The following is an 11,912-nucleotide window of genomic DNA, read 5'->3' as shown; positions in this document are numbered from 1 at the left end:
TTTCAATTAAAAAAATTATAAATGGCCTTCTGAATGCTAAAGAAAACTTTAATTTACATGTAATAATCATTTTAAAAAAATATTAGGAAGGTGTAATGTGCAAAATGATAAATCTCTCGATTCACTTAGCAAGTGAAAAGACAGAAACAATGGTGATTGCATTATGGATATAATGCATAAATTTCAAACTCAAGAAAATAAATGATTAAAAAATTTTGCAGCACCAATTATATTCCCAAAATATTATTCATGTCTCAAAATCTTCTCCGCACATAATTTACATAATCTTTTTAAATTGGTGAACATTCACGTAAAGAAATAATTTATGATAAAATATGGCGAGTACAAAACACATAAGCTGGCAGAACCAACATGACAAATGACTAATATACATACATACATATATTAGAATATTAAGGAACAAATTAAGGTAAAACTTTCAGACTCTATTTTATAGGCAGGGAAAGAAATTTGTTAGTTTATAGTTCTTATTCCATTCCTTTCCAATCCCATTTTATTAAATAAAAAAAGGCGGTAAGAGTCGAATTGAAATTTCAGGTCCTCATCCACCACAGCCACGATGCCCATAGTTGTGGGCTCGCTGCTGCTTCCTGAGGTCTGCCCCTAAAATGGGCCTGCTGCTAAAATATAATCTCATTGCTTTCCACACTATTTGACACACTAAATTAGGCACCCAACAACCCGTTGTTAAGAGCAGATATTTCTTTTTCCTCTTCAAAAAAAAAGGTTCCAATTGGAGAAAGTTGAGGGAGGGATTACACATTTTTTGGTGGGTTAGTAGTGATGGTGTTCTAGACATTCTACTGCTAATGCCTACCTGTAATTACAACGCTGCTGTTGCAGATTCCCTTTGTTTCCCGCCTATGCAAATGTATAATATTTTAACCTGCTGAATTAAACCATGTAAGAAGCATCCACTCCTTCCTCCCCATTTTCATGCCACCCCGATCCTGATCCTGATCCTGCCCTATACTTGCAAACCGGGCAGGTCCCCTGTTGCCTCAGCCACGGATCAATGCAATTAGCATGGAACTGCAAAAATTACAACATCAACATACCTGCATTAGCTTACATCGTGTTATGCGAATAAAAATTATCATAATTCCCATCTTTTCTCTTCAGAGAACAGAGGCTTAATTTGATCAATCAATTTTAAATTCAGCTCTGTTCACTCAAAAAATATATTAAACGTCCTGGAACTTTTAAATTTGAACACATAGGATTAGCGATAAATTGATAATTAAATCTTTTGTTCGATACAGATTTCCCACTTGCCGTGGTGGTACAATTCACAGCTCAAGCCAAGACAAAATAAAACAGTAAGTGTCTATATATTATTATCTACACCTGTTTACCAGATTACTCTTGGGGTGGGAGATGGGGGTGGGGGTGGGGAAGAGTCACTGTTCTATACCTTTCCCTCCAATAATCTTCACCAACAAAATCAATACATTATCGTTTTCTCTCCCTGAATAACTTTTACTGTACCTTTCCCTCCCCTTCGGGGAAAAAAAAAAAAGTTTGCAGGATCAATCCACTAATCTTTGCCCCCTTCATGCAATTGTTCTTGTTCATGCCACTACAATCCCAAAACGAACCCAAAAGCACCCACACAACTCCCATGATGGAGCTGGCCAAAGTCCACAACTGTCTTCTCCGAAAACAATGCAATAACAAATGTCACTGTTACGTATCACTTTCACCACATGGAAACTAACCTAATCCCCACCACATTTTCCTCTTCACAGACCCAGTCAAATAACTTGACCATAATATATCCTTTCATATTCAGTCTCCCATCTAACTTACTCTCCCTCGCAAACTTTTGTTCCCAAGCCACACAACAAACTGAAAAAGCTTGAGAAAGTTTCAAGTTCCGAGTTCCATGCATTCCAAATGAATGTCACATTCCAAGCCAACCCTGCATTAGCCTGATGCACACAAGAACGTATCAAAGCATTTTTTATCCCTTGCAAGAAAGGTTGTGGGTAACAGTCCTTCAAAGAGAACCTACTACACTACTTGTCATGACACAAAACAGATCCGCTCACTGCTCCCCGCCTCAAACAACAATTCACTTCTGATCCACTTCCACAACCCCACCTGATAGAGAGTTTGTCACCGTTCTTTTTCATCTACCTGCTGCACCCCATACACCACTTGGCAACAACAACCAATCTCAAAATATGATTAGATTTTCCACTAAAGCTTCATATTCACTTACAAAGAATGCCTAGCTAAAATGAAAGAGAGATTTGATACCTACTTAACCAAACGGTCTTCGAACCACACTCCTGCTTTACCCTGCACACACCTATCGCATTCTTCAATCTACTCATCAAGAAGCAGGGTAAAGGAAAAAAAGAGGCATGAATAAACAGGCAACAGGCAAATCATAAAAGATAATTATAAGCATCACTCTTCTACCTTTGATGTTGTAATGCATTTTCAGTTTCCCTAAACGAGGACCTGTGTATGCACAAATTTTATCCACCGATGATCAGATTAGTATGATTTGGCTACTCAAGGAGCATCACATAAAAATTTAAATACAAAAAAAAACTCAATAAATTGATGCCCTCAGACCAGAATCTAAAGTTTCAAAGTAAAGATCTGATTTCTCAAGTGATTGTGAATAGGCAGGCCTTTTAAAGAGCAGTAGACCAAAGGGGTAGCTCTTTCAAGTGATACAGGGTGCCAAAATTTGAGTTCAGAAATTGGCAGTTCTTGTCCCATTCGATAAATTCATTATAATCTGGTACACTAACAAGCCTTATGATGCTGGAAGAGGTGCTTTCTACAATAGCTACCAGGGTTTTAAAAGGCATTATTGGGGCGCAGTGCTTTTTTGGCCCAAAACGCACCAAGATGTAATTAGAAAGGTGAAAATCCTCAAAGGCTCAAGCCTTCTCACACTAGGCGTATGCTTCAACCAAAAATGCACTCCTTTTATGCCTTAACCAAAGAAGCGTATGCATCATGGACTGTTTATGGGAGGAAAGTATTAGGGTTCTTCTCGTTTGTCCATCGACACTCTTCAAAGCACAAAACCCCTGCTGTTGACGAACACTCCTCTCTCGCAACCTTCAACAACGTTAGCTCCAAATCTTCCTACACCAGCAACTATCTTCTTGGTTGACAACAATCTGCTTCAATTTTTACGCCTTAACCAAAGAAGCATACGCATCATGGACTGTTTACAGGAGGAAAGTATTATGGTTCTTCCCATTCGTCCGCAGACACTCTTCGAAGCACAAAACCCCTGCTGTTGACAAACACTCCTCTCTCGCAACCTTCAACAACGTTAGCTCCAAATCTTCCTACACCAGCAACTATGTCTTCTCGCGTGACAACAATCTGCTTCCATGAGGAGCAACGACTGTAGAAAGAAGCACGAAGATCTGATTCAGACCCTCAACACTCAAAATACTTCAGATCTCTAAATCTTCAAGACTTTCTTCTCTCATCTCCACAACCTCTCTCATTCCACAAGCAGTGACAATTGTTCTTGGATCTATCATGACCTCCCATTGCATTTGAAGATTGTTCAGCAGAAAAAGTTAAGGGGATCTGACAGGCGAGCAAGGGGAGAGAGAGAGAGAGAGAGAGATGTTGACATGAGCAAGACAAGAAAGACAAGACAAACATACAGAAGAATCCTGCTATAGGATTTTTTTGGTATATATTTTTAGAGAAACATGGCTCTTTATAACCCACAACACATGTACGACGGGATCTGAAATTCCAACTTTAGGCCCACCTTAAGCTATTTAGGGTTAAAAATAATATAATAAATTTTACTGTAATTTTTTTAGTAAACTTTTTTTAAATTTCAGTATTTATAATTTATTTATATATATTTTGAATAAAACATTAAATTCCCAAAAAGGCTTATGCCTCACCTAGCCAAGGGTAAAATGCCTCATCTTACACTTTTGCTTTTTAAAAAAATTGATAACAGGACCATATTTGACGTATGCTACTAATGTTTTAAAACAAACATAAGAGGGAGATCAGTGTTTTAAAAGGCTCAATCAAGGCCCACCTCAAGGCAAGGCATGCCTAAACGCCTTGAGAATTACGCATTTTTGCAAAAGGCACATCTTTTGCACCTTTTAGTTGAGGCCTACACATTTTGGGCGTGTCATTCTCAAGTTGGAATTGGTAAAAAGTTTTAACTACATGTTTTCATAAAAGGAATGTAATAATATGAATGATTTCTAAAACTCTTGAATCTGAACCTTGCCAAAATAATTGAGAGTTGAATCTTAAATCATGAAATAGTTTGAACTTTGTAATAGTATATAGCTATCTTTTGTCATGATTTTTGTCATGTATTCAAGTTAGCAATTTTTCAATGGCCAACAAGTAGTTTGCAAAGAATATATAATTTTTATTTTTTACATTTTATTCATGATTTTCTTAATTTTTCCTTATTTTTAAAATAAATATAATTTATTTGCATATTTTTATCTTAAAAACAAATTCTCAAAAGGCTTACGCCTCACCTCTTAAGGGTTAAAATGCCTCGCCTTATGCCATTGCCTTTTAATACATTGAGGGAGATGAATGAGAGGTGCATAGTCACTTAGGCATATAGAAAACCATGATTTCCCAAAGTACTTTACAAATTATGTTTCAGTGTTTCTCAGCTTCAAACACAATAGTGTAGAACTCATTTTAGCAACAGTATATCATTAAACTGAAGTACTATTAAAGAGCTAATAATCACAGCAAGAACAGCGCAAACCTTATGCAAGCATGGCAAGCTGCGGATGAGTTCTCCCGCATTAACTTGTTCCAAGCAGACGCTGCAAGTCAGTTCATCTTCCAAGGCCTTTGCACTCCCAACTGTGTTGGAAACTTCTTGTTTCCTCCGCTGAAGATAAATATTAACTGATGAGACATCTAAAGATGAAAAGAAATTATGAAGGCAGATAGATGAATTGCAGAAAGAAGAAAAAGGAAAACACTCATGAGCTTTCACACTACAAATAGAGCAAAAAAATAACTATAGCCAGAGAGATGAGAGACTGTTGTTTACAGTCTATTGCAGCATGAAGGTAACATGACAAGTCTTGATCCAAAAACTAGCACCTGAACCTGAAAGCTCATCTTTTGACGAACTTTTACCTTTGCACCAAATAATGGCTGCTTCACAGGTTCTGTCACAATATATTCCTATATCTGCTTTCATCTACAGAGTTCTTAATACTATCATTTACTGTCAAATCTGCTGTACGCTTATACAAATGCAGAGTTTAAAAAATCAATTCAACCTTTCTCCACATTAATACTGTAGTTCAGAAATTGTTTTGCACTAGAATTGAAGCTTCTTTATGAATTTAACTTTGTTATACAATATTGTTTCAATATATTGTTATGTCAATGAATGCTATCTATCTTGGCTGTATCCAACATGCCATAGCTTCTTAGATTCAAATAATCAAACCCAACACTATGCAGCATAAATCATCCACAAGGATACCTTGGATTTACAGGGGAATTTCATGCAACGGATTTAAAATAACTTACAAATAGTTTCAACAGCGAACACAGCTCAATGATTTTTTTCCTAAGCCTCAGGAAAATCATAACCATACTCCTGGTGATTTCTGATGCTTGCTAGTGTATACACACTAGTTTGCCACTACCGAAACAGGCAAATTAGTTAATACCTAAGCTTCATCATACATCTATGATAAGGCATTGGGAAGGAAAACCCTTCACATCTGACCAAACCTTAATTACCAAAAGCAACACTTTAAGCATTCATCACACTAGCAATTGGAAAAAGTAAAGAATGACCTCACACACATAGGTTAAAGCACATAAAATCTAACCGAGCATACTTCAAAATATAACCAGTTGTCAGGAGCATTCTAGAAAATAAATCATTTTTACACATCAACCGACTAGTTTGAGGAATGGGAAAGAAATATCACACTTACTAGGAGATCAGGCTAAAACAAATAGAGGCTTCATACACAAGGCCAACATAAAGGATCCTCCATCAGAATATGGTAGTATGAGATCATCAGTTCATCAAATCATGTACCACACAGCACATTAAGCCCATTGAAAGCAAACACAGTTCTATTTGACACAGGATAAGAAAAAAGTAATACTGAGTAAACCAATCATGTCCTGGATTTTTTTTGGAAATTAATGTCATGCATACAATGATATAAGATATAAAAAAAGGTGTATGTTTGCTACTAGATGTGAAGGGGAAGATAGTAGCTTATCAACACAACTGATAATTGTATTAAGTTAAAATAACAAAGATATACAACAAACAGAAGATAATACCTCGGTCGAGGCTGAAGATGAAGCCTGTTGCATTGTTGAACCAACACTGCCAACAAAACCAGAATTGAGATCTACAAATACTAAACAATTCAACAAAACCTCATATGGACTCACTCTAAATATATTTCAAAAAATATAATGCATTACAAACAATAGAAAGTCGTCAAAGTCATGGAGGAATCCTTTAAAAAAAAATCAAGAGAGAACCTTATTTCACCCACAGATATCAATGGCATCCCTACTTCACCACAAATAAGACTGCCAATACAACAACACATGTGCACCTCACATCCATGAACACATGCGAACACATGCACTTGCACACAATGAATTCACACCCATCCTCTTTCTTTCTCTTGCCAGGACTAGTGGAGACGGTTTAAAGCATAGCACACTTTTAAAACAATAAAAGTTACAACTAAGTGTGAAATTAATTTGTGAGCAAAGATCACATAAGATCAGAACCCTGCTATTGAAGCAAATGGGACAAGTGCACTTTTTAATATATAGTGAAAACATAGCATATACTAGCATCTATAATTTTTTCACTTAAGAAATATCAAGCATTCTCAAATATACATAAATATATATAGTTTGTTACTGAGCAATAAGAGAGCTCCATTCCCCCATCCCCATCTCAATTTTTGGATTTTCCAATTTTTTTAAATAGACAAATTAGTTAAAAAATTACACATTTGGCTTGCACCATTACTTGGCAAGATCATGCTCTCTCTCTCTCTCTCTCAAACTCTCTCTCTCTCAACACCTACAAGACAGCAGGGATGATCATTTTCATATTTTGTTGTTTTAATGTCCATTGCCAGCTAAATCTGAATTGGCTTAGTGGGATTCAATTCTCCAAAACCTTCAACAGAAGCTCCTCCACCAATCATCACAGCCATGCATATTTCACCATGTACACTCCAAAACCTTCAATAGACCACCACTTTCTGCAAAGCAGATCCTCAACAAATCCTCAATTTATCAGCTTTGAAGCAGTCTCTGGACTGAAAGATAACTCTGAAAAGTGAAACTATTCCAATGGGATACAGCACAGCGGAGGGGAGTTCCTTGCGGCCATTCTGGGTTGCAAATTAGAGGCTTTTCCCATAACCTACCTTGGTCACCTTCTTGGAGATAAATTCAAAGGTAAAGGAGTTTGGGATCTATCATTGAAAGATTTGACAGAAGAAATTTGCTGGCTGTAGAAGGAAACATCCCGATCTATTGTATGTCCATTTTTCCCATCCCTTGTTCAGTTGCCAAAAGAATGGAACACATTTGGAAAAAAATACCATTTGAGCAACCTATTTAAAGTGGAGGCACTGGGCGAAAGTTCCCTCTCTACTTTAAACACAGCCCCCGCTTGGAAAATGGATTTAGAGGTTCATGAAGGAGAAAGACCATTTTGGAGAAAAAACGTAGCATCAAAATATGGTCTTCACCACAATGGTTGGGCCCTTCAAGATGTTGGAGTTTGGAGACTCATCAAGAGAGGCTAGGAAGATTTTTCCCCCTTATTAAATGTGAAAATGCTTCTCCCTTTAGCACAATGTTTCCTTCTATATTCAGCTTGGCCTATGACAAAGAAGCTCTAATTAGTACCACCTCCAAATTTCAGCAGAAGGGACTTCCACAAACAGTCCCTTGGTGAGGAATGCCTATGATGTAGAGATGATCACCATCTGGATTTCTTTGGCAGCTTGTACAAAGTTCCCTTTTGGAACATCATTATTAACCTAAGTGGACCCCAGACAAAAACAGCAGCTTTATAGCCAGATCCTACTACAGGAGTCTCACTTCTCCTGCAACAGCCAGTAGCAGGCTAGCAGCTTCCCCTGGAAGCATATTCGGAGAGCTACTGCCACCTCGAATGCAGCATTTTTTGCATGGGAGGCAACTCTTGGGAAGATTCTTATAATAGAAAACCTGCATGAATGAGAATTGTTTCTTGTCAACAGATATTTTTGTGCATGGAAAATGCCAAAGGAAATCTGATTTGAGTACTATAGATCAAATTTTTGGGAACCTCTGGAAGACACAAGAAATCTCTTGGCTGCAGTCTTGGTGAAGTTCAAAGATTACAAGTGAAGCAATTAGTTCCTGATGATTAACAGCTGCAAAGTCGGAAGGAAAAACATGGTGTAGTTTGTTTGAAAAGGATTCTTCTAAAAATTATGAGCTTCAGTTTTTTCAGCCTGTTAAATCTGATGGAAAGACAATGGTTTGCCTGCCAAACGAAATTTTTGGAATCTAGAAAAAGGAGAAATTCTCTGTTTGATCATTTTCTTGGCAACTCTCCAGCATATCCATAGGTAAAAATAATTGTAGAGAATATAAAAGTCATGTCCAATGGAGATCTACTCACTCTCAAATGGCTCATATATGTTTAAATTCAGGAGTGTCAGGATACAGTGTATCTTTGAAAATGGCCCCTGGTTCATAGGCAGTACAACGAAGTTCCTGGAAAATGGCATCCTATGGCTGAAGAAGAACAATTAAGTATGGATAAGGTACCTATTTGGGTAAAAAAATCTTTAATGATCCATTAGACTATTGGACCACAAAAGGTCTTAGCAATGCAGCGAATTCCCTTGGAGGTCCTCTTTACGTGGGTTCGCACACTAAACAGAGTGAAGAATCTGGCATGTGCCAGAGTATGTGTTGAAACTGACATTTATGAGCAGTTATCTGATTCTATTGAACCATTATATTGTTGTAGTTGACCTTGAATTTGCTGGGAAGCCCATAAAGCAAAAATGGACAGAAAAGAAGAATATCCATGTACATTTCTAATCCTTTTCAGCTTTGACTAAAGAGGATAGTAATAGTTCTGATGATGAGAATTATGACACAAATAATAAGTCTGCTAACACTAAAAATAGTTTGTCCAATACTAAGGTTGTTATGTTGTATCAGTGGTGGCTCCTGTCCTAAATTCATTGGATATTGATAAATTTTCTAAAAGAAAATTAAATAAAATGACGTTAAAGATCAAAGTGATACGTGAAAAGGTAGGAAGAATGGCTCAGTCAGGCTCTGGCCTTGATACCTCAGCTGCTGCAGTCTTTACTCCTTCAAATGGACACAGGCATAGTTTTGATTCTGGTTCTCAAGTAACAAATAACTTTGTTACTGGTTCTACTTCTAAGGCACCTAGCAAAGATATCACTAATGGACTTAAAGGTACCTGTACAATCATTATTGCTGGTTTTGCTGACCCAGAGAGAGTAAATATTTCAGAAACTACTCCTGTCAGTACAGTTCCTTCCTCTTCTAGCTTCGGTCCTAAACCTGTAGATGCAAAGTAAAACTGTAAAATGGTGACTCGGGCTTCTGCTATCTCTGAAGTGGAACGAAACCTTCAGAGCTTGGGGGCAAAAAAGCAAGAAAGAAAGGCAGGCATCCTAAAACCCAAGCTAAGCTTGGGAAAATAAATACCCAAATGTTATCACATAATCCATTGAATATTTGTTGAGGAAATATTCGGGGTCTAAATGACCCTTTAAAGAAAAAAAGAAGTCAATTTACTAATTAAAAAAAAGGCTCTCAGTATGCTTGGATTATGTGAAACTAAATTAAGCCTCCCAACTTTGCTAAAGTAAATTTTTTTATCCAAAGAAACTGGATTTTCCTGCATAACTACTGTTCTGGTTCTCCCTTTGGTAGATTGTGGGTCGGTTATGACCCCAAAGACTGATCATTATTGAAGTTATCTCAAAACTTGAATTCATCAGTTTGAAAGTCAAATCAGGTTCAAGTTGCTGTTTGATTACATTTATCTATGCCTCAAACTGTGTTCAAGAAAGAAAACAGCTCTCGAATTATATGATTAGATTTTCAAATGAGCCTGAGGAGACACTCCACACCCTCCCCCCCGCCCCCCCAAACTGTGAGATATATTTCTGAAAGCAACTGCTTAATTTCAGCTCCTAATCTAGTTGGTTTGGAAAATCTTAAATACTTTCTTATGCAAGCAAGCTTGGAAGATTTTCCTTTTAATGTCCTATATTCACTTGGTCCAATAAAAGGGAGGAGGGGCTCATTCCTAGGAAGCAGGACAGGGTCTAGATTTCTTCAGCTTTCAATCTGGCCCACCCCAATTTCGTGGTGGAACTCATGTTCCTGATTTTTCAGATTACTGCCCAGCTATTATTCATTAGGGTCTTCTCAAAGCTCAGATAAGGGTTCAAATTTTACCTTCAAAAATTTAAACTGTTGGGCTTCTCATCTTGATTTCATGGACTTTGTCAAGGCATCCTGTTCTTGTTCTTTTATGGGCACCCCCATATATGCTTTCTGGCAGAAGTTGAAGGTTTTTGTTGAACAATTGGGTAAAATGGATGACCTAACATCAATGGTAGGTCTCTCCCTCTATTTATAATATATGTCAAGTACAATGCCAATGACCATAATACCCTTACAAACATAACTCTGACACATAGTAATAATGCTAAATGACCAAATAACCATTAACACTCCCGCTTACGCTGGAGCATATATATATCATATGCTCCTAGCTTGTTACAAATGAATTTCACACAAGCACCTCCCAAGGCTTTAGTGAACAAGACAGCAAACAGAAAATCAGACTTCACATGAGCGGTTGTAATGAGCTATGTACAAGTTTCTCCCGAACAAAGTGGCGATCAACTTTAATATGCTTTGTTCACTCATGGAAGACCAAGTTAGAGGCAACATGAATAACATCTCAATTTACACACATCAACTCCATAGGCTGAGAATGTGGAAAACCAATTCTTCCAACATGCTATTCAACCAAACAAGTTCACATGTAGTGTGTCATAGTCCTATACTTTGACCTAACACTTGACTTGGCCATCACAATTTGTTTCTTACTCTTCCAAGAAACCAAATTACCACCAACAAAGATATAGTACCCCATTGTGGATCTCCAGTCAAAAGGCAACCCAACCCAATCTACACCTATATATCCCTAAATATGAGTATAACCTCAATCCCAATATAGGAGACCTCTCCCTAGTGCACCTTTGAGATATCTCACAATGCGAATTACTGCATCCCAATGACTTGTTCCAGTAGAATTGAGAAACTAACTCAACATTTGTTGTGAAAGATATATATGGTTGAGTGAGTGTAAGATAATTCAACTTTCTAACAAGTCTCTAGTACCATCATGGGTTAGACAACAAATCATCCATATCTTGCACTAACTTACTATTGTGATCCATGGGTGTATGAACAAGTTTGGACCTTAACAACTCAGTCTTATCTAAAAGATCAAGAACATACTTCCTTTGTGATAAGACGGTTCCCATATGAGATCTCGATACTTCTATACCCAAGAAGTACTTCAATGGTCCTAACTCCTAAGTCCTTGGTTTGAACTTACTCTGTAAGAAAAGTTTTAGGTCACGGATGCGAGATGCCTTGATCATCATCGCCAAAGATCACAGTGTCATCCACATACACAATAAGAAAAATCCTACCTGATGGAGTATGACGATAAAATACAAAGTGATCCACCACAAACTACAGAGGCCAAACTCTAGTACTACAACACTAAATCGGTCGAACCATGGTTTGAGAGACTGTTT

General features: G+C 37.3%; 1 protein-coding gene and 1 long non-coding RNA gene across 2 annotated transcripts in view; both read right to left on the bottom strand.

Annotated features, from left to right (window-relative positions):
* Nucleotides 1-425: 425 nt before the first annotated feature.
* Nucleotides 426-11,912, bottom strand: part of LOC131165293 (E3 ubiquitin-protein ligase SDIR1-like) — a 36,208-nt gene continuing 24,721 nt past the window's right edge. Inside the window, exons 7-9 of the mRNA XM_058122949.1 lie at nucleotides 6,334-6,379; nucleotides 4,772-4,900; nucleotides 426-1,053 (exon numbers count right to left, since the gene is read on the bottom strand). Coding sequence (XP_057978932.1) covers nucleotides 916-1,053; nucleotides 4,772-4,900; nucleotides 6,334-6,379 — 313 coding nt within the window. The 3' untranslated portion in view covers nucleotides 426-915. The remainder of the gene's footprint in view (nucleotides 1,054-4,771; nucleotides 4,901-6,333; nucleotides 6,380-11,912) is intronic.
* Nucleotides 1,245-2,329, bottom strand: LOC131165294 (uncharacterized). Its single transcript, XR_009139530.1, has 2 exons — nucleotides 2,284-2,329; nucleotides 1,245-2,180 (listed from the first exon to the last, which is right to left on the bottom strand). It is a non-coding gene; the product is annotated as an uncharacterized LOC131165294 (long non-coding RNA).

This window comes from Malania oleifera, chromosome 10, assembly GCF_029873635.1.
Source record: "Malania oleifera isolate guangnan ecotype guangnan chromosome 10, ASM2987363v1, whole genome shotgun sequence".
Classification (NCBI taxonomy): Eukaryota; Viridiplantae; Streptophyta; class Magnoliopsida; order Santalales; family Ximeniaceae; genus Malania; species Malania oleifera.
This window is presented reverse-complemented; position numbering and strand designations above follow the sequence as displayed.